The 24866-nt window shown below is 31.7% G+C and overlaps 2 protein-coding genes across 6 annotated transcripts in view; one reads left to right on the top strand and one right to left on the bottom strand.

Annotated features, from left to right (window-relative positions):
- The window catches only part of LOC143236883 (techylectin-5B-like), a 263403-nt gene that overhangs the window by 4563 nt on the left and 233974 nt on the right, over positions 1-24866 (bottom strand). The gene's annotated exons all lie outside the window — the stretch shown is intronic.
- Positions 5496-24866, top strand: part of LOC143237873 (uncharacterized) — a 111079-nt gene continuing 91708 nt past the window's right edge. The window contains exon 1 of the mRNA XM_076477568.1: positions 5496-5892. Coding sequence (XP_076333683.1) covers positions 5819-5892 — 74 coding nt within the window. The 5' untranslated portion in view covers positions 5496-5818. The remainder of the gene's footprint in view (positions 5893-24866) is intronic.

The following is a 24866-nucleotide window of genomic DNA, read 5'->3' as shown; positions in this document are numbered from 1 at the left end:
GGTTCAGATGAAAGACTGAGGGCTTAAGGTGCTAGATATAGAGTTCAGTTACCAAGAACAGATAACTTTATGAAAATGTGTAACTACTTGAGTTTAACGTACAAACATGGTATCTGTATATCTACATGAAGTAGTTACTGTATAATCTAATTAAGTGATTAACCTTGAATTAAGAAATGGTTAGTATATCATTTGCATGTACATATTAATTACATATAACGTCACATTTCCGTTTCCATAGTGCCATACAAACTGGTGATGTCAGCGTTACTAGTGCGAGACTGCTATGAACGTCAATGATCTGTGTGACTGTATTATGCCTGTTGAACGTATATGAAATCATTTTGGATGTCATAGTGACTGTTGTAAAAGTTTTTTTGCACTGGTTGATGGTAACAGTACTTACATTGATTATGGCGATAAATGAATATTTCATACATGTGTCAAATTAAAGCAAGACACCTTCAGGATTTGTGCAAATGAAACAAACTTTTTCCACTAGTTATTATACAATACAGTATAAAAGTTTTAGAATAAGAGAATATTGCAAAATGTACGTACCTCTGCAGACAATGTAACTTTTTTTTTTATCTTCAGGGTTTTCACTCTCTACCCATCCAAGCACTGAACACACTTGATTTGGGTTTTTATACCCCTCTCAAATGCCCTCAACAAATTCTGATTTGCAAAATTGTCCACCAACTTACATGTGCTCTTTATCTAGGTACTTGTATATAAGCACTTCATTCAGATAACATAATCACGTTTTCTTGACCAAGCATTTGGTGCAGGTTTTTACAAACAAGAATGTCATAATTATTTCTAATTTATGTGGTGGCTTTGAACATTATTGGCATTTCTACAGTTACATCTTCATTCATATTTATAAACTAGTTAAAAAAACAAAGAAAATGGACCAATGGGTATGAATTCCTGTGTCAATGTTTCAACTGTGGAAAGCAACCATACCTCTCCTATTCCACCTCTGCTATCTGGTGTTTGTCAATAGCCAGGGGAGGAGTCACTCTCAGTCAAAGCTGTCCATGATATGATCAGTTGCAAGATGGAGACATCCATGCAGACCAATGGTATTTATCTGGGTGGTTCTGAGGCAGCTTTTGCAAATTATTTAGTACTAGTTGAGGAGAATTTATACTAACCTTTTCTGTTTCCTTCTTTTATTAGGTTGGCCTCAACAGAGGATCACTTTGATCAAATTTCTCTATCCCCTTCAGTTGGTTATTTGAGTTTGTGAGGTTTTAGAGATCCCTCCAATTGTATTTAACTCTACTCCTGTCTGATTGGTGGAAAGAACAACTAGTGACTACTTGGTTTTTCTTCTTTCTAATATTGTTATTCATACTAAAATATTTGCAGTTAAGATACAGAGAAAAAGTTGATGATTTTGTTGATAACTGCCTCAGTCAGATTGTCTTTTTCAAGTCTTTAGTTTCCTGGCTTGTTTGCTCTAGGGATTTATTGAGCTGAGATACTTAGTTAAAGAGGATTTATTTACCGTCTTCTGCCCTCAGGGAGTTAAGTGAAACTCCTTTTCTTCATTACATGTTGTTTACTGGAGTTCCAGAGGTGTTAAAATTATGAATTGATACAGCCCGTATACATTTTTCTCTGTCATCCTTTGCTTCTTGTCTTTCTTCAGCATCTGGCACTAATTTGGAAGTATTAACCCTTATTGTTTCCTAGGTCTATTGATTCCCACAATAGATTCCTTTCTCTTGAGGTTCTTCAGCTTGGGCAGACTGACAACAGCAGTATAAGTGACTATTCCATGGGTGGGGGGAGCATGAATACACTTTCTGGACATCTGAAGTTCTTTCACCAGGGATCCACCATTTTCTATTCTTTCAAGATTTTATTTTTATTTATTCAATGTAACCGAGAAGACAGGAGATTGGTATCCAGTCATTGTCCTGTCTCAGTTGAACGAGATTTTAGATCCTCTTCACTTTGCAATGGAATCATTTTTCATCCTGCTATGGCACTTTACACCAGGGCTCTGGGTGATCAAGTTCAATGTTACTGACACTTATTTCAACAGCAGAATCTTCCTGTAAGTTTCTCATATTTGTGCACAAGGGTCAGGTGCTGCAATTCAGGGCTTTACTTTCTGGTCTTCCATCAGCACTTTATATTTTCTGCAGAGCTGTTCAAGCTTTTTTTTCATCGCCAACATTCCTTGGGCCTCTGTGTATATCATTATATGGATGATTGGCTCCTTCTAGTCAACTAGCAGAACAACTCACTCAGTTTCTCTTTTCAGAAGCCCCAAATGGGCTTTATTATCAGACTGAAGAAATCCATTTTGTTATCTGTTCAATATGTCATTCATCTGGCTATGTTTTTCAATACTCACATACATCACACTCAACCAACCCCTATCAGGCTTTTACCCGCTTGAACAGCTATACGTTTTTGCATTTACAATGTTGTAATTAGAAAATCGATTCCCCTCGGTGAACTCAGCAGATAACCCGATGTGGCTTTGCTTTTATGAAAAAACACCCACACACACTTAATTAGAAATAAATTTACTTATATTGTGCACACAAAGACATGTATATATAGTGTGTTATTATCCGATGCAGCATGAAAAATCGACATGTGGTATCCGATGAACAAAACAGATACTTTAGAGCTCTCATAAATAAATTAAGGAGAAAGGGAAGTGAATTAGAAAGTATTCTTATCACTCGTGACTTGAGTACGATGGTGTTACCGAGCTTCTAATTCACATCAACTCTCACAACTCCACTGAAGTCATGAATGTTTAATGTTTACTAATGTTTCAAACTATAACTACATTTTGAAAATTACAACAGTCTTTACCTGCAACAAGAGTCAATATTTTCTAAAATCATGACTTTCAATTTGTCCTTCTAAATTATTCCTCAATAAAAAAATTAAAGTAATATGTTACGTAAAATTTTCTTTGTATAAGCTTCACAATTATCAAATTTAAGAATTAGTTTTATAAACTGAATAATAAGATATTTTCTACTCCTACATTGTTTGTTAACATAAGTCTCAGTTAGTAAATGGTTTTATAGTTTTAGCTTGGAAATTCCGTTCATTCTGTTGAATTACTTAAAGCAAATCAAAGTGTGAAATAAAGACAAGTAGTACTTTTATAGAACTGTTCTATTTAAATGCTCGAGGTCTGTACTTTCATGCAACAGTTCTATTTAAAGTGTTGAGCAGGAATACTTTCATAGAACTGTTCTATTTGAACTGTTGAGCTACAATTGTTTTAAGTAGCTGTGCTATTTAACTTGTTCAATTCCACTACTTCTTTAGCTGTTTTATTTAACTTGAGTTGCAGTACTTTAATAGTGTGGGATCTTAAACTGTTAATTATCGTACCATCATATAGCTTATCTATATAGACTGTTAATTGTAGTACTTTTACATAACTATTCCTTTTAAGTTGTTTGCTGCTGGTCTTTAAGTCTATGATATGTTCAGAATATTTGGCTGTGATACTTTTACATCAGTAGGAATCAAATAATGCTGTAGCATAAGTCTATAGTCACTGTTGACAAAAGTGCGGATAGACAGTATATATTGACATTTTCGAAACCTAATCTTTGTCTCTGATGTGATGTTTGACACCAAAGTAATTAAATTAATGATAAACCTTATTTACAGTTGTTTATGTAGCCTTAAAAAATTTGAGAATAAATACTGTTAGTTACCAACAAAGAAGGATAAGTTAAATATTGAAACATTAGTGACACATTTATGTAGGACAACATTTTTACTAAAGCTTCTAGATAGTTATGTGAAAAAGAATACATTCCAGAGTGTGAAAACATGACATTTTATACACGAAATCATAATTCTATTCTATTGCATATTTTATCAACGTCATTGTTGGTCATTCCATTCAAAGCATCAGTGGTAGTAATAATATCGTCTGACCTCAGAATGGAAAATTTCACAGTCCAATATTATAGAATTTTTTCAGTAATAGGACACACATGATACTGTAGGTCTGATACACAACAAGAGATAAGACATGATTAGAACGAAATGACTTTTGTTGTTTTCTTAACCAACATTATATAATCAAAACTACATATATGCCATGGAAAAATTCGACCCAAAAATTGAAAGAATAATAAAATATTCTCTTGTCCTAACAGTTTTCTTCAACACTATACGCTGATCAGCAAATGTCTAGAAGCTCTGTCTCAAGCTCATTAGACCATAGTTCTATAAGATAACTCTCAATTTACCACGTATCTTGTACACGTAAGTTGATCTTTATGGGAGTAACGTGATCAGGGTTATGAGTATACCAGTTTTTTAAAATTTCTCCTTCCTCAGTCTATAGCCACACTAAGAAAGAAGTCATAGAACATTAAGAACTAACAAAAGTTTAATTTTCATAAAAATACTTCTCTGAAGCCCCATAACTTTCTCAAACAGTTATTTACCCTTAGTGACTATCTCTTCATTCTGGTTCCAAGTCTTACATACATTATTCTTAAGTACAAAACCTAAAACTTAATAGAATAAAGAGCATTTGTCAGAAGAGATGTACATAACCCTACGCAAACAAATTCTATCTATTTGGCACTAAACTTTTCTGCTAGTTACGTACTCTGTAGTATTCTCAGTAATCTGAAGTACATTAATTTCACTCAGAGTACAGGTTCAATAATACAGCTGGATATTATACGTATTCTTTGGACTTGAATAAATTGTTAAGAATGAAAGAGACTGAATCCAGTTTTTTACTACTCAGAAAAATAGTTATTAAACAATTAGATGCAATGAGTATGATGAAAAACACTATTTTACTGGAGCTTTCAGACTTCTCTGTGAAAAAGAATCTATTCATTGTATAGCATAATGTAAATGAAACGATACTGCTATTTTTTTAAGGGTTCATGTCATTTACATCTCATAATGCACTCATAGCCAGTGGAGATTAATGATAACATAGTTATAACTTTAATTGTAACAGCTATCAGTCTCGACACGAGTTTTTAAATGTTTTATTTATTAATCAAAAATTGGTGACGTCACAAACGTATGGTTGGTTTTGAAAGATAAAAAACAAACAAATAACGGTAATAAAATATAGGACGACTTTAGTTTGACTTATAGTGGAACTACCCCTGATTTAAATAAAAATAATAAATTAGTGTTAAAAGATCGTTTGTTTCTGCTATTAAAATATTTTATTCACACCAATGAAAAAACAGATAAATTGAATGATATAGTTTTGTTTTTGTACGTTAATTTCGTTATCTCGCTAAGAACTTCATCACGAGACTTCGATGTTCCAGCCACGTGCTATATGTTCGATTTTTTATTTTGATCACAAACTCTTCTGGTAACGGTTTTAATCTTGCTGGAAGCTGGACGGGGGTTTTTGGTTGAAGCCTTTTCTCTTTAGACTATTAAATTATTTTCATATATAACAATTTAATTTTCAACGCAATTGCTTTATTACTTTATCTAGTATTGTGCGTGTAACAGTGAAGAAACTGAATTCAAAACTAATTTAGCTTTAAAATTTCTAATTTTATTTCTTGAAAAATATGCACTTTGGTCTAGGGTTTGTAAATTGCAATCTTGCATCACGTCTTCACTTTAGGCTTAAGTATAATGAAAGTAATGCTATAGGCTCACTTTACTCGTTGACAAAGTTAACACTTTTATATTTATATTTTTTATAGTTGTTTGATGTAGTCTTCTGAGACTTATTATCTTGAATTGTAGACAAAAGAAAATATTACCAATTAAGAAGTATTATGAAGGGAAACAGCTGAAAAAAAACATTGGTTCAATGGTTAGTGAGAGAAACAACAAAGTGAAGGATGATGTGACAAATCAAGAAAGATCAGGAAAAATTTTACACAGGTGACCAAAAAATGCATATTCATTTGAATTTCGATTTTTTTAAAAGTATTAGGAGTGCAATTTCTCTTATCTTTTACAATTCCAAGTGCAGTGGTTAGTATTAAAATATTGGAATTGGTTTTATACAGTTTTTGTTTCTATTGAATAATGAAAATATATGGTTTTGTCAATCTTCACACTTTCTATCTACATGGCCTGGCATGGCAAGGTGGTTAAGGCACTCGACCCATAAACTGAGGGTTGCAGGTTCGAATCCCCTCCCTACCAAACATGCTTGCCCTTTCAGTTGTGGGGGCATTATAATGTGATGGTCAATCCCACTATTTGTTGGTAAAAGAGTAGCCCAAGAGTTGGCAGTGGATGGTGATGACTAGCTGCCTTCTCTCGAGTTTTACACTGTAAAATTAGGGATGACTAATACAGATAGCCCTGAAGTAGCTTTGCACGAAATTCAAACCAAACTAATTCTACCAGCATGTGAAATGTTATGATATTATAAATAGAACACTGCCAAAAACAGGCTTGTAAAGTAGTATAAGATAATGGACAGCTGATGAGTCTTTTGACAGAAAGCTTAATATAATTAAAACTTAAGCAAATTCCAGGTCTATAAAAGACATGTACTTACAGTAATTATATGAATACTCAACACATAATGAGAAACAGTCAACTGAATTGTCACATGGTTGTATAAATCAAAACTGAAAATGACAATATAATGCAGTGGTAGAACATGATCGGGGGTATCATGTGAAGGTATTTGACCTGTGCTACTTCTATGAATACTGTATGATGCATGTAGTTGTAGGTTGATGTGGGCTAAAACTGTGAAGATGAAGATTTGTGATGCTAAATTTATGAATGTTGTAAGCTGATTGGACAAGAGTTGGGTGATTTTCAGATTCATAATGGCTGAAGGTTCCATTGGCCACAGTATTATTATGTCACTAAACGTGTATGAATTACTTTATCCCTTTCTTGTTTTACTTTCGTTCATCAGGTACCAAAAGAGCACCAATCTCATCTGATCAAGTTTTAGTTGTCTAGTGAAATATATCATCCCAGATATATGGAACTAAAAGTGCTACCTTAAACTTTTATAAGTGCAACAGAATTTTAATAATGGATAACCTAACCTTTTATGTATATTTTCATATTTTTTTTATTTACTAACAAAAACAAGTAATAATATTAGGCTTAGTTGTACATATTATACTCAAAATTACAAATTAATTTTTTTCCTCTTCCAAAAGGAAAATTAAACTTTTGGTAATATGTAGTTCAAAACCCAAATTGCTATAACATACTGCCAAAACGATAAAAATATATGTGTAGAATAATGTGTAATTTTTCTTATATATCATGACTTTATCTGCAAATGACATATAAATATTGAAATAAAGCTCAGTTTTTTACATTCTCCTGACAAACATTCAGTCAAAACATCACCTATATATTTACATTCCCAATTAGAAAAAAATGTACACCAAGTGAATATTAATTACGTGAACAAAATCATTACGTGTATTTTCCTTGGAAAACTGAGCTTTATCCTTTAAAGGCTATTTTGTAATGTTACCAGTATTAGCATTTGATGTCTTACAGCTGCTTTGGGGAGAGTTGTGTTTTGAAATCTCTGTTAATTAATTTTATTTATCTTTGATCTTAACATTGATTTAATCTTATAAATAAACTGTATGCAATGATTAAAGAGAAAGGTAAAAACTGTACAAGTTTAACACCTCGTGAAAAGCAAAGTTTAACTCTGTACAAGTAATTTACCAGATTATGGTTTGCTTATATTTCTTTATAATATTCAAAAATATTATACTTGTGTCAAATATTAAGTGTTCAATATATAATGTCTAAAATTAATTTCTAATGGATAAAAATTAATACACAGTCATGAATTTGTTGGGAGAATTAAACATTAAACCAGAAAGATATTTTAGTGTCTTTTGATATTTCAGTGTTCATTAAAGTGCCTGATAAAACAGCCATTTTATATTTCAAGAAGAAACTGAAAGAAATTAAAAATTTACTTTTACATCCATATTATTGAAGTTCTATAAGTATGTTTCAAACAATATTTTTTAAAATGAATATTTTATAAGCAGAAAAAATGTTTAGCTGTGGAACCTTCTTTGTCTTCATTATTATTAGATTTATTTAGAAACTGAAGCATTAGAGATATCTGATAAAATCCTGAAATTTGGTTGAGGTATATTGATGACACATTATTTACATGGTAGCATACATATTAAAGAGGAATTACCTGTTAAATTAATTACCTCAAAAACTGCCAATTCTATCAGATTTGCATATTAAAAATATCTTTACCTTTCGTGAATGTCATAATGAATGAAAGTTAATATGAAAAGTACTATTTATTAAAAATGTTATTAACATAACACAGCATAAAAAATTATCACACAAAAAAACCTCAAAAAAGTGCTGATTTTTCATTCTTATATGGATATGATACTAAAGTTATGCTGTTAATATACAAACTTTAATAAAGAGTTATTACTAATTAAGTATACTGCAGAAGAAACAAAATTTAATTATAGTATTGTTGACAGAGCTGTGAAAAACTAATAAAAGCATTTAGCTATAACCAGTAAGATTTAGTATTGTCATTTATACATGGTTTGTGAAATAAAAAAAATTTAGCAAAGAAAATTGTTTTTGATATATAAGTCAATGAACAAAATTAGCCAAATTTCTTAATAAAACGAAAGAAAAAATTGATTTAATGGAAACAGTAAAAATATGTGAATATGAAGAAAGTTTACATGGTACAAATTAGATAGAAGTTTAAAATACAGAATGAATAAACATAAACAAAATAAAAATATTTTATTTCACCATTAGAAGAAGTATTAATGAAAGACCACACGATTCAGTAGGGAAAACTGTTAGTTAAACACCAATTTTTTCAATAAAAGAATATACATAGATCTCTTCAGACAAGTCAAATGCAGGTAAACTTAAAATATTAAATTATGGACCTGAAGGAAATGTTGTGCTGCATCAGATGAAATTCTTTAATAGTAAATTGTATTTGGTGATATTTTGTAAAAGTGGAAATAAGTCTTGATTATTGCATAACTTTTGATTCTGAAGATTATGCAACTGAAAGGATTTTTAGCACATCATCATTACAGGAACTTACGTCTGATTGCTACAAAGTACATGAAATGTGTTAATTCTCACACTACGATAGCACATTTTTCGGGTCAAGATGTTTAATAATTGCTTGAATTAAGGACCTGGTAGCTAACTTCACTAGTAGAGTATCTCAAAACATATGGAAGAATAGAATTATCCTTACTCATTCTGCTCTTGTCAATACCATTAAGGAAGTACTTATAAACAAATAGTTCCAACCGAGTTAGAAACCTTCACCTGGATGAATAAGATTTATTTCAATAAAATAGAAATCATTTCATTGTAAAGAATGTTTATGTGAGCAAAAATGGTTTTAGTTTAAAAGACTTGTGAAACACATCAATCTGAGAAACAGAAATGTGTATCCTAGTGACTTAAGTCTGGAATTTTTTTAATTTACTTTGGTCCAAATATTTCCTGAAGTTAAATTTTGATAACATTAAACACTTTTCAGTAAATGTCCAAAGAGAAATATGTATTTTAATTTAAGTTCCTAGTTTTATATGTACAAGAATTAAAATATTTTGATCATTTATATATATAAAAACTATACTCAACACAGCCTATTTTGTTCAGCAATCACTGCATTGATATTTCAAAATTTGTGAAGGCCAGATGTTACATGAAAGAACACATCAGGTCAAGGTTTCCATTTCAATTTTTTACAACAATATTGTAAGGTAGTATTTATTTTACAACATATGTACATACTCTTGATAGAATATGAAAAGAAAAATTTTGACAGAAGTTTTAGCAATGTAAACATATACTATACATTAGTTTCTTAGTTACTTTTACCACAGAACTCCATTTTGATTGATGAAATATTCAAAGAGATTGATTGGTATGTGCGTTGTGGTTTGGTTTGTTTTGAATTTTGCGCAAAGCTACACGAGGGCTATCTCGCTTAGCCATCTTTAATTTAGCAGTGTAAGACCAGAGGGAGAACAGCCAGTCATCACCATCCACCAATTCTTAGGCCACTCTTTTAGTAATAAATAGTGGGATTGACCATCACATTATAACACCCTCACAGTTTAATGCCTTAACAATCTGGTCATGCCGGGACAGAATTGTGTCTATAACAGAAAAGGGATATTACTGAGCTTTGTCTTAAACCAGGATACCTGAATGATATGTGTATAGAGTGGAACAGGAATATTACTAAACTCCCATCCTTGTGATACACCAGTCTTGAATACCCACTTTTAGTAGCATATCCCTTGACCTCACGTTTTCCAGACATTCTTTCCTGATTTTAGTAATGTGAACCCTATATCTAAAAGTTTGCAATCCAGTTTTCCTTTCTTGGAGAGTGAGGTATAATTTCTACCTCTTATATTCTATAGCCCTGGTATACTGATGTGTCAACAGTAAGTTTATTGGTTTACAGTGCTATAAAACAATGTTTGATACCTGTGGTGGACACACCACAAATAGCATATTGTATAATTTTAGATTTTTTTCAACTAAAGAAAACTCCACTTTTTTGTAGCCCTCCATTTTTGCTTCTACCTCTGAGATTCTAGTTTTATTTTGGTATGCAGATGACACAGAACAAGTCTCTACCTCTGAGATTCTAGTTTTATTTTGGTATGACCCTTCTCTTTAAGATGACACAGAACAAGTTTACATCAACAAAATTTCTGTATAGTCATTAACATCACCATAATATGAAAATCAACTAATAAGGAGAGCCACTGTGAAGACTTTTTAAAAATATCAAATAAGATGGACATGAGAGATACTGGATTGAAGACTCGTGGTAACTGGATTAGCGTGGTAATAATAGGATTAAAGAATGTTTTCCCATAGGTCAGACCCGTGAGAAATGGGATTAGCCCCAGATATGATGTGTGAAAAGTATAAGACCGATCAAAGTTCTTCAACATGTAAAAAGAAAAGTGTCAACCAATGATTTTCCACATATGAAGACGATAGGATTAGCACCAGTTAAAGACTGTTTAAGAAGAAAATATCACCATCAAGACAGACATACATGAAGACATCACAATAGACCCCTAAGTAAGAAACTTTTTAATGTCATAAGAGATGGGAGACTCACAGGAAAAAGCATGATCACCAAATAAACATGTATGAGTGAAATCTTTAAGATCAGTCACAGGTGAACCGTATGTGAAGATCTTTGAAAGTGTCCCATATCAGACAGATGTGAAAAGAAGAGGATCAGCTACTGGCCATGAACATTCAAGGGCAACATGATGTGCCATACAGAATTCTGATAACAATGCTTTGGAAGAACCATATCCAAGAGCTATTCTGTTGTCTTACATGGTATAGTTAACTTTGACTTAAACTCAGTGGTTAGTAACACCCAACTTCTCCATCTAAACTGATTAATATATTCTTTGAAAACAAAGAAATTAACAGCAAAATCTATGCTCTCTGACTTCAGTCTTATCAGTCATCTATGGGATACTCTTAATGATAAGTCACATTCTATCAACTATCTAAAGATCTCAAGTATGTTATGTTAGTTCTTTGAGAAAACTGATTCAGGATTTTACTAATATTCTAATTTGTCACTGTAGTGGTTTGGCTAACTACTTTCCATATTAATGACACTTGATATATCAAATAGCACAGCAAACATAATTAATGAAAGTAACAATATATAGAAGTATTAAAGTAACACTGGATTGGAACTGCTTACATAAAAGTAAACATATCAGAGCTGTAACCCTATTATATCATGCCTATTTGTTGTATCACATATGAGTGTGTATGTTTCTTATAGCAAAGCCAAATCAGGCTATCAGCTCTGTCCATCAAGGGGAATCAAAGCCATGATTTTAGAGTTGTAATTGCATACACTAACTCTATGGCTCTCCCTAAATAATACAGTAAATAACCTTGCACTTAGAAATGTGAATAATCATTTTTCAGTGTATTTTAAATTATAATAGCATATAGTGCTGAAATTAAAAACTATTTTTTGTAAACAAAAAGTCATTTTCTTCATAGTCAGTAACACGAAAGACTAATAATTCATAAGATTGTATTTTCCTTTCAGATCAGTATTCTCAAGCACTAGATCATCCCTGATCAGATTTCCTGGAACCACATAAACACTATCCCCCCTTGTTTTTTTTATAAACTTGAAACTACTGTTAAATTTTCTTACTGGATTGTGTTTCAAATTCATTTTGAAGAATCTTTCATTCCAACTACTTTTCTTTCCTTGATCCAAGTTATCATTATACTTATTAGCTATGTAGTCAAAAGTTTTAAAATGTCAGGGCTTCAACAGTTCTATATTCCTGTTGTGCCTCAGTTCCTTGTTACATAGATAATACATGGTAGAGTACGATTTATAAACAGGATTTGTGATAATGTCCTTCACTTAGAACAGGGTCTGTGTTCAACTTGGTGAAAATAGTTTTGTCTTGCATTTTACAGTCTATATATTTGATTAAATTTACTCTCATTCTTTTCTTCTTCTCACACTTACGTACCTTCTTACAAAAAATACACACAGAATCAAACTCTGGAGGTAGTGGCTTGCTGTCTTTGTTCTGTGAAATCGACAAACCGTTCTACAATATTCTGTAGTCCTTCAACCAACTGCCTGTTTTATAGTAAGCAGATATGAATACCAGTTCATTATTGTAATGGGCCTACTTTGGTTGTTAATGGATAAATTATCTTGTATTTTTTCACCAAACTCCATAAGGACATTGAGGTTTTTAACATGTATTCCTCTTTGTGATGTCTTCCAGACACACTAGATTTTGGTTTTACTAGTCCTTCAGAAGATAAAGGCTGAAATTTGTTCTTCAATAGCATGGGATAATTACAACTAAATTCACTACTTTTACTCTATTAGTTCTCTTCCTAGCTTCTTAATATCATTGTTAATATATGTATCACTTGTATATAAAAGCTTAAACTCCTCCTGTAATCCTGTTTCCATTTCCCATCATCTTCACTTCTCTTTATCTGTTGCCTTTAACTGGGATATAATCAAGCCTTCAAACGTAGAAACTCTTGATAAAAATTGTACATCTTCATTTCTAGATTCTGTAAAAGTACATATACTCTTCAAAAAAAGAAACGTAAAAGGCAAAATTTGATACAATTTGTTTATTCCTGGTAGTTGTGTACGATATGTGTGTAACTTTGCGCATTCACTGCTGAACATCTAAAGTCTGCAAAGGCGAAGTCCACGCTCACTAGTTGAAGTTTAACGTCACTCAACGTCAATATCGAGTATGCTTCTCGTGAGCATCAATAACTGCTTGGCATCTCGTGCCCATGGAAGCGATGAGATGACGAATCACATCCTGTGGAATGGCTGTCCACTGAGCCTGCAAAGCTGCTGCAAGCTGATGTAGAGTCCGCAGTTGAGGTTGTCTCCGTTGCAGACGTCGGTCCAACTCGTCCCAAAGATGTTTGATGAGGTTTAAATCTGGTGATCTGGAGGGCCAGGGAAGAACGTTGATGTTGTGGTGTCTCAAGAAGACAGTGGTGAGTCGGGCTGTGTGAGGACGAGCGTTGTCATGTTAAAAACGTCGTTGACGTTAACCATGATGGGTTGCACATGGGGCCAAAGAATCTCGTAGACGGTTGCGTACGGTCTGATCGGAAATCCTACGCAGTCCTGGTATGGTTGAGGCAGTAGATATCGCAGTGGTGGCCCTATCCCGAAGGTGACGTAACCGGATGTAGCGATCTTGTGCGGGCGTGGTCACACGAGGTTTGCCAGATCGTGGACGGTCACGAGTTGGTGACGATTCCATAGCCTTGTGATGGTGCTTGGGTGGACATTCACAGCTCTGGCAACATCTGATCGAGATTCGCCTACTTTCAAGCGACCAATGGCGTTGTTGCGTTGTGCTTCAGTCAGTCTTGGCGTAACTGTATTGTGTGTCGGTGGCTTAACACTGAGCTATGGAAACCGAGAACCCGTCACTTTTATAGGGATTTTGCACATGTTGCACTTGCAGAACATGCAGATCTCTCAAACAAATTTATTGAACACGCATGCGTTTTGGCGAAAAATCCGATGTTTTCCTCCGTTTTCAAAGTGCACAACTTTTATTGTCATTTTGGTCTGACAATCAGTGCCTTAACACGTGTAACATCACATACTCTGAGCTTGTAACGTTATTACATATATTTCTCTTTAAAATAAAAAATATCCCTTTTGCGTTTTTTTTTAAAGAGTACATATTAAAGAAGAAAATAAATAACGAACACAAGACTTATTGTCAAAATTGTTGTTATTAATCCTAACATTCAAGTATAAATTGTTTTAATAACCAGTTTGTCTCCATGGTAAATGATTATCTTTAGTTATTGTCACTACTAATTAAGTTCTACATACTTAGTCTTTGATGCACAGCTGTTATTAATTAAAGAATAAAAGCCTGTTTTACGATTTACCAGTATACGAAAACTTAAAATTTCGATGCATGAACTAAACTTGATTTGAAGGACAAGTAAAATTTAACTTCAAACTTTAACCCTTTATTTATATTTTTCTTTCAAAGGGAAAATACACTAAACAAACTTATTAAAACATATACTACTAGTTGTATTTTCGGATTTTTCAACCACCCCCAGCCTAATTTTCGTTATTAACCGAATGTAACGTGTTCTTGAAATTGAAATAATCATGGAACACCTAACTAATAAAAACTACTCAAACTTTGCAAATTAGCACCCTTCCTACAAACAAGAATAAATTATTATAATATACCTTTTCGCTTATCTTTTGAATTTAGACAACTTCATTTCTTAGTACTACGATTATGCTGTCATAAGAAATACGATGTTAGTTTACGAGAGAGTCACATATCGGACAAACACAACTACGTATTATTATAAAATGATTTCGAAATTTTCGTCATAAATATTTAAGATACTTCAAACACTATGGTACTAATCTATTTAACACAATTATTTTTATTTTGTCGTGTAGATTTATCAGTTTAAGTCCAAAGTTATACAGTGGGCCATTTACGAATTGCCCACTACGAGGAATACAGCCCAGAGTAACTATTATTGTAAAGACATCCATTATTTTAAGTTTATGTGATTTTTTAACCTATCAAATAAGCAAGCTGCTCCAGTATTATTGAGGCAACAACATCTTTGTCGACTGACGGTACTGCACAAAAAATATCTACATAACCTAATAAGACTAGTATTGTCGAAAGAAATTGTAAAGCGAACCTACATAAGTATTATATTTGTTTTCATCTGAGCTTCAGTCTGAAATCTTAGAGCAGTTTCATTATTGTTTATTACATCTAATTTTCTTAAGTTGGAACTTCAACCACTTCGTATTTTTCCAGATGACGTGTCTTGCACCCTGAGAAACGTGTGATTGCTACTTTTAACCATAAAGAAAAAAAAAACACAATTGACTTTATAATCATTGTTGTTGGTGAGTCTTTTTCATTTCACAATGTTTTAACAGTTCTTGACGTCACTCGCGCAACAATACTTTGTGTGCATAGTAGCAATGGTATTTTACTTAAAAAGGAATAAATAACTGACCTAAAATGTACAGTGAAGACAAGAAGGACTAGTTATGGCTATTTTTACGGAATATTTCCATATTTACGTTAGTTTAATGTTTGTTTCAGGGAGTGAAGTAGTCAAAATTGAACGTGGTTCTACTCTCACACTTTTGTGCTCAAATGAAAATTACTTGGTATACGAATCTTTGTGAAATAGTGAGTAGCACTGAGAAGCGAAAGTAAGGGAAAGATGGCGAATTAGTGTTAACAGATAAACAGTTTGAAGATTCTGGAAGATACAAATGGGGAAATAATGAAGGAGAGCACAAACATGATGCCACAGGTTAGTGTAAAGTTTTTGTTTTTAGATCTTATTTTCGTTTATTAAAGTATATTAATTTAACAGTAAAACCGCTTGAATGGAAATTGCCCCACTCATTTTTAAATGTATTGCAACCATAACATTTTCGTTTGACTTTTATTTGGCCGGCATGGCCAAGCGCGTTAAGGCGTGCGACTTAAAATCGGAGGGTCGCGGGTTCGCACCTCATGTCGCGCTAAACATACTCGTCCTTTCAGCCATGGGGGCGTTATAATGTGACGGTCAATCCCACTATTCGTTGGTAAAAGAGTAGCCCAAGAGTTGGCGGTGGGTGGTGATGACTAGCTGCCTTCTCTCTAGTCTTACACTGCAAAATTAGGGACGGCTAGCACAGATAGCCCTCGAATAGCTTTGTGCGAAATTCAAAAAACAAACAAGACTTATTTTTCACCCACCATGAGTATTTACTATAAAATAATTGCTATTGCTGATGTATACAAAAGATTTTTAATATTACGAAAATAGTATCACTTTTCTCTTAAGTATTTGCCATATACTTTGTTTGTTTTTTTTATTTAGCGCAAAGCTACGCAAGGGCTATCTGTGCTAACCATCCCTAAGTTAGCTGTGTAAGACCAGAGGGAAGGCAGCTAGTCATCACCACCCACTGCCAACTCTCGGGCTACTCTTTTACCATGGGATAGTGGGATTGATTGTAACACTATAATGCCCTCACGGCTGAAAGGGAGAGCTAGTCTGGTGCGACTTGGATACGAATCCGCGACTCTCAGATTACGAATGAAACGCCTTAACCCAAGTGGCCATGCTGGGCCACGTAAATTGATGAAGCAATGAAGCTTTTTAGTTTACATTTTTTTAATGTGGTTTCAGTCTGTTAATACTATTTTCGTACAAGTCTTGTTCCCTAGGTTAGCTCTACACACATTTATATCTATAGAAATGAGATATTTTCATTTTAAACTCCATTTTAACCATAAACGAATGTTTCTTTACACGTATAAAGTTTTGATGGAGAGGCTGGTGAAATCTAATAATTATGCTTAAAATCACACTTACTTGTAGATATTTATGCATTGTTTGTTTCATATGACAAACTTCAGATGTTTGAAAGCCACCAGACATGAACAAATATTACACACACGTTTTTATTGTTACTTGCACATTTTGTTACATGCATTTTATATAAATATTTAAAAAACACATGCACGTAAAAATATTTATTCATGTATGTATTTTCTAAACTGTTAATTTGTATTAGTTACAAGAATCATAAAGTACACTTACACATTAACTCTCTGTAAATTTCGTTTCCCGCAACACAGCCACACACAACATAATGACGCCCACTAACACTAAGATTGTCAGCACCGGCTGTACGATTACCGATTCTCCAGTACAATTCCTCTATAATCTTTACGGATCCAAAAATTCTTTAATTTCTGACTCAAATATAGTTTTAAAATTAGGATTTAATTTGTTAAGTATATTTACCTATGATGAATATTAAACTTACGTTTTAATCCAGTGAGCTCTTGGTTTATACCCGATACATAATTATAAAGCTTGAACATTTTTATTTAACTTTTATATTTATTGTGATGGAAAAGGGGCTCAGCAAACATATTTCCGCGACACACACACGATATGGAAAAGAGCCGCAATTTGACCACACTTTGTATATAACGTGTGAAAATATCAATGTGAACCTACTAAGGTTAAATATGTTTAATTAAAGTAACGAATAAGGAGGAAACAAGTTGGTATTTAAAGTTATTACTACTTATCGAACATCTATATGATGATTTTTTTTCAAGTATTTATGTGGATTTTTAAAAGTGAAAAAACAACAAAACAGATAGCCATTTAGAACCATTACTTATTAGTTATGTGTTTATATAGGAAATTGAAGGGAAGAAAATAACGTTTTGTTATTTCTCGATTTGTTGTACAAGATTATTATTCATGTTACTTTCAATAAATTTTGGTTTCTTTGCCAACAATACTGTTAGAAATATCTGCCTTCATGTGAGATAGTAAATTCATAAACCTCCTTTCATATCAGATATTGTGTTGATACTACTCACTTTAGAAGAAGTATTAATTTGGGGTCACTGCCTTCAACTATGTGATTCTTGATTACTTAAACATAAGAGTGCTTTTACAGTTATATCTGTAGCGAGATCCAATTTATGAAAAAACGCATTATCCCTAGCGTTCTTTATAAGAATGTGTGTTTTAGTTATCTTGAAACGCGTATTTTTATAATGATTTTACAGCTTCCTTTTTGTTTTCTCTACCGAGTTGAAAAACACTGAAGCGAACGGAAATATCTAGAAGACAGATCTGCTGGTGCTGAAAATATGACTCCTGGAGAAGAAGATATTTAAAGTTTTTTTTCAATTTGTTGAAATTTAGTTTCTCATAGAACAATTCTATTTAAACCGTTAAGGTTTTCTGCTTTCATAGAACTGTTCTGTTATATTCTAAGAACTGTATTATTTAATCTATAGAAAAGTAGTAATTTTACAGAAATGTTCTATTTAAACTATTGAAATATTCTACTTTCATGGAACTCTTCTTCTTAAACCTTTAAGATATTTTAATTTTGTAGAACTGTTCTATTTAAACTCTTAATATGTGTTTTTTGATAGAACTGATTTCCTCAAGCCATAAAAACGTTGTACTTTTATAGAACTATTTTACTGAAACTGTTGAGGTGTTGTACTTAAATAGAAGTGTTCCATTTAAAAGTTGAAGTGTTGCATTTTAATAGAACTGTTCTATTGAAAATATTCAGATGTAGTACTTTCGTAGAACTGTTCTAGATAAATATTGAGTTTTGATACTTTTAAAGAACTGTTCTGTATTAATTATTAAAATGTATTGCTTTAATAGAACAGTCCAATTTAAACATTGAACTATTGTAATTTCAAAGAACTGTTCTATTTAAACTGTTGAGATGCAATTTTTGATACAACCGTACAACTTGAACTTGTAAAATTTTGTACTTTCGTAGAACTGTTGCATTGAGTTTTTCAAAACTTAGTTTTCGATAGAATTGTTATCTTTAAACAGTTAAGACGTTGTAGTTTTATAGTACGGTTCTATTTAAACCTTTAATATATAATACTTTTAGAGAACTGTTCTATTTGAGCTATTCAGGTGTAGTAAATTAAAAAAGAACTATTCCATTTGAACAGCAAAGGTGTAGTACTTTTATAAAAATGTTCTATTTAAACCATTAAAATGTTGTACTTCTTTAGAACTGTACTAGAGAAGCTTTTGAACTTTAGAAGATTCATAGAACTGTTCTATTTAAAATGTTTAGATGTAATTTATTGATAGAATTTTTCTTTTTTAAATTATTTTGGTGTAGAACTTCCTTAGAAGTGTTCCAAATAAACAGCTGAACTATGATACTTTCTTAGAAATTTTTTATTTAAACAGTTCAGGTGTGTTACTTTTATAGAACTGTTCTTCTTAGACTGTAGAAGTGTAATTTTGGTAGGCAAGTTCTATTTAAACTGTTATGACAAGGTTCTTTGTCATAACTGTTTTATTTAGAGTGTTGAGGTGTAGTGCTTTCCAATATATGTTCTATATAAACAGTTAACATATCGTACTTTCACAGAAATGTTCTATGTAAATATTTGAACTGTACGAACACACAGTACATTTCGACTGAAACTCTTGAGATGTAAATTTCTGATAGAACTTTCTTTTCTAAAAGGTTATGTGTTCTTTTATTGAATTGTTCTGTTCAATTACTTAAAATATAGTTTTTGATAGAAATGTGCTGTTTAAACTCTTAAGGTGTATTTTCTTAGAACTTTATATTTAAATATTTTTGATGGAGTGGTTTTATAAAACCAGTTTTTATCAAAATATTCAGGTGTAGTAATTTAATAGAAGTAATTGAAATAAGTAGATGAGGTTTTGTACCTTCTAAGAAGTTTCATTTTGAAACCGTCTAGGTGTATTTCTTTTATGGAACTGTTCTTTTTAGACTGTTGAGATGTAATTTCTTCACAGGCCAGTTCTATTTAAAACGTTAAATGTGGTATCTTAATGGAACTGCTCCTGTTAGATTGTTGAGGTGTAAAAGTTTCATTAAAATGTTTTATTTAAACCATTAAGTTGTTGTACTTATTGAGAACCGTTCTCCACAAACTTCTGAACTTTAGAACACTCATAGAACTGTTCTATTTAAACTGTTGAGATGTAATTTTTTGATAGATTTGTTCTATTTAACTGTCTAAGATGTAGTACTTTTCTTGAAAGTTTGTTTTGATACTTTTCACGTGTGATACGTTCTTAGAAGTGTTCCAAATAAGCAGCTGTGGTGTGGTATTTTCATAGGTGTATTACTTTTATAGAACTGTTCTCTTTAGACTGTATAGGTGTAATTTTTTGGTAAACCAGATCTGTTTAAACCGTTAGGTATGATACTTTGATATATCCATTCCATTCAGTGTGTTTAACTGTAGTACTTTCACGAACTTTTCCATTTAAACTGTTTTGGTTTTATGCTTTACCATGTATATTCTTCTTAAACCGTTGAGATGTCGTACTTTCACAGAAATGTTTTAAGTAAATATTTGATCTGTACGAACGCATAGAACTGTTTGACTGAAACTCTTGAGATGTAAATTTTTATAGAGCATTCTTTTCTAAAAGGTTATGTGTTCTTTTATTGAACTGTTCTGTTCAATTTCTTAAAATATGGTTTTTGATAGAAATATGCTGTTTAAACTTTTAAGATGTACTTTCTTAGATTTTTCTAATTAAATATGTTTGATGTTGTGGTTTTATTATACCAATTTCTTCAAAATATTCAGATGTAGTTGTTTTATAGAAGTATTTCAAATAAGTAGATGAGGTTTTGTACCTTCTAAGAAGTTTCATTTTGAAACCGTCTAGGTGTATTTCCTTTATGGAACTGTTCTATTTAGACTCTTGAGATGTAATTTCTTCACAAGCCAATTCTATTTAAAGCGTTAAATATGGTATTTTTATGTAACTGCTCCTGTTAGACTGTTGAGGTGTAATAGTTTCATAAAAATGTATTATTTAAACCATTAAGTTATGTAATTTTTTATAATCATTCTAAACAAACTTTTGAACTTTAGAACACTCATAGAACTGTTCTATTTAAACTGTTGAGATGTAATTTTTTGATAGATCTGTTCTATTTGACTGTTTAAGATGTAGTATTTTTCTTGAAGTCTTGTTTTTATACTATTCAGGTGTAGTACTTTCTTAGAAGTGTTCTACATAAACAGCTGTGGTTTGGTATTTTCACAGGTGTATTGCTTTTATAGAACTGTTCTCTTTAGACTGTAGAGATGCAATTTTTAGGTGAACTAGTTCTATGTGAACGTTTAGGTATGATACTTTGATAGATCTGTTCCATTTAGAATGTTCAGCTGCAGTACTATCACAGAACTTTTCCATTTAAAGCGTTTAGGTTTTATGCTTTACCATGTATATTCTATTTAAACCGTTAAGATGTCTTAGTTTCACAGAAATGTTCTAGGTGAATATTTGAACTGTACTAACACACAGAACTGTTCGACTGAAACTCTTGAGATGTAAATCTTTGAGAGAACTCTCCTATATAAAATGTTATGTGTTCTTTTATTGAACTATTCTGTTGAATTTCTTTAATTATAGATTTCGATAAAAATGTGCTATTTAAACTCTTAATACGTACTTTCTTAAAACTTTCTATTTAAATATTTTTGATGTTCTCGTTTTATAGAACAAATTTTTTGAAAATATTTAGGTGTAGTAATTTCATAGAATTTTTTCAAATCAGCAGATGAGGTTTTGTACCTTCTAAGAAGTTTCATTTTGAAACCGTTAGGTGTATTTCTTTAATTGAACTGTTCTCTTTATACTGTTGAGATGTAATTTCTTCACAGGCCAGTTCTATTTAAAACGTTAAATATGGTATCTTAATGGAACTGCTCCTGTTAGATTGTTGAGGTGTAAAAGTTTCATTAAAATGTTTTATTTAAACCATTAAGTTGTACTTATTGAGAACCGTTCTCCACAAACTTCTGAACTTTAGAACACTCATAGAACTGTTCTATTTAAACTGTTGAGATGTAATTTTTTGATAGATTTGTTCTGTTTAACTGTCTAAGATGTAGTACTTTTCTTGAAAGTTTGTTTTGATACTTTTCACGTGTGGTACGTTCTTAGAAGTGTTCCAAATAAGCAGCTGTGGTGTGGTATTTTCATAGGTGTATTACTTTTATAGAACTGTTCTCTTTAGACTGTATAGGTGTAATTTTTTGGTAAACCAGATCTGTTTAAACCGTTAGGTATGATACTTTGATATATCCATTCCATTCAGAGTGTTTAGCTGTAGTACTTTCACGAACTTTTCTATTTAAACTGTTTTGGTTTTATGCTTTACCATGTATATTCTTCTTAAACCGTTGAGATGTCGTACTTTCACAGAAATGTTCTAAGTAAATATTTGATCTGTACGAACACATAGAACTGTTTGACTGAAACTCTTGAGATGTAAATTTTTATAGAGCATTCTTTTCTAAAAGGTTATGTGTTCTTTTATTGAACTGTTCTGTTCAATTTCTTAAAATATGGTTTTTGATAGAAATATGCTGTTTAAACTTTTAAGATGTACTTTCTTAGATTTTTCTATTTAAATATGTTTGATGTTGTGGTTTTATTATACCAATTTCTTCAAAATATTCAGATGTAGTTGTTTTATAGCAGTATTTCAAATATGTAGATGAGGTTTTGTACCTTCAAAGAAGTTTCATTTTGAAACCGTCTAGGTGTATTTCCTTTATGGAACTGTACTATTTAGACTCTTGAGATGTAATTTCTTCACAGGCCAATTCTATTTAAATATGGTATTTTTATGGAACTGCTCCTGTTAGATTGAGGTGTAATTTTCATAAAAATGTTTTATTTAAACCATTAAGTTCTTTTGAGAATCGTTCTGAACTGTTCTATTTAAACTGTTGAGATGTAATTTTTTGATAGATTTGTTCTATTTGACTGTTTAAGATGTAGTATTTTTCTTGAAGTTTGTTTTGATACTATTCAGGTGTAGTACTTTCTTAGAAGTGTTCTACATAAACAGCTGTGGTTTGGTATTTTCACAGCTGTATTGCTTTTATAGAACTGTTCCCTTTAGACTGTAGAGATGCAATTTTTAGGTGAACTAGTTCTATGTGAACGTTTAGGTATGATACTTTGATAGATCTGTTCCATTTAGAATGTTCAGCTGCAGTACTATCACAGAACTTTTCCATTTAAAGCGTTTAGGTTCTATGCTTTACCATGTATATTCTATTTAAACCGTTAAGATGTCTTAGTTTCACAGAAATGTTCTAGGTGAATATTTGAACTGTACAAACACAGAGAACTGTTCGACTGAAACTCTTGAGATGTAAATCTTTGAGAGAACTCTCCTATATAAAATGTTATGTGTTCTTTTATTGAACTGTTCTGTTCAATTTCTTAAAATATGGTTTTTGATAGAAATATGCTGTTTAAACTTTTAAGATGTACTTTCTTAGATTTTTCTAATTAAATATTTTTGATGGAGTGGTTTTATAAAACCAGTTTTTATCAAAATATTCAGGTGTAGTAATTTAATAGAAGTAATTGAAATAAGTAGATGAGGTTTTGTACCTTCTAAGAAGTTTCATTTTGAAACCGTCTAGGTGTATTTCTTTTATGGAACTGTTCTTTTTAGACTGTTGAGATGTAATTTCTTCACAGGCCAGTTCTATTTAAAACGTTAAATGTGGTATCTTAATGGAACTGCTCCTGTTAGATTGTTGAGGTGTAAAAGTTTCATTAAAATGTTTTATTTAAACCATTAAGTTGTTGTACTTATTGAGAACCGTTCTCCACAAACTTCTGAACTTTAGAACACTCATAGAACTGTTCTATTTAAACTGTTGAGATATATTTTTTTGATAGATTTGTTCTATTTAAGTGTCTAAGATGTAGTATTTTTCTTGAAAGTTTGTTTTGATACTTTTCACGTGTGGTACGTTATTAGAAGTGTTCCAAATAAGCAGCTGTGGTGTGGTATTTTCATAGGTGTATTACTTTTATAGAACTGTTCTCTTTAGACTGTATAGGTGTAATTTTTTGGTAAACCAGATCTGTTTAAACCGTTAGGTATGATACTTTGATATATCCATTCCATTCAGAGTGTTTAGCTGTAGTACTTTCACGAACTTTTCCATTTAAACTGTTTTGGTTTTATGCTTTACCATGTATATTCTTCTTAAACCGTTGAGATGTCGTACTTTCACAGAAATGTTCTAAGTAAATATTTGATCTGTACGAACGCATAGAACTGTTTGACTGAAACTCTTGAGATGTAAATTTTTATAGAGCATTCTTTTCTAAAAGGTTATGTGTTCTTTTATTGAACTGTTCTGTTCAATTTCTTAAAATATGGTTTTTGATAGAAATATGCTGTTTAAACTTTTAAGATGTACTTTCTTAGATTTTTCTATTTAAATATGTTTGATGTTGTGGTTTTATTATACCAATTTCTTCAAAATATTCAGATGTAGTTGTTTTATAGAAGTATTTCAAATAAGTAGATGAGGTTTTGTACCTTCTAAGAAGTTTCATTTTGAAACCGTCTAGGTGTATTTCCTTTATGGAACTGTTCTATTTAGACTCTTGAGATGTAATTTCTTCACAGGCCAATTCTATTTAAAGCGTTAAATATGGTATTTTTATGTAACTGCTCCTGTTAGACTGTTGAGGTGTAATAGTTTCAAAAAATGTATTATTTAAACCATTAAGTTATGTAATTTTTTATAATCGTTCTAAACAAACTTTTGAACTTTAGAACACTCATAGAACTGTTCTATTTAAACTGTTGAGATGTAATTTTTTGATAGATCTGTTCTATTTGACTGTTTAAGATGTAGTATTTTTCTTGAAGTCTTGTTTTTATACTA

This window comes from Tachypleus tridentatus, chromosome 13 (assembly GCF_004210375.1).
Source record: "Tachypleus tridentatus isolate NWPU-2018 chromosome 13, ASM421037v1, whole genome shotgun sequence".
Taxonomy (NCBI): Eukaryota; Metazoa; Arthropoda; class Merostomata; order Xiphosura; family Limulidae; genus Tachypleus; species Tachypleus tridentatus.
This window is presented reverse-complemented; position numbering and strand designations above follow the sequence as displayed.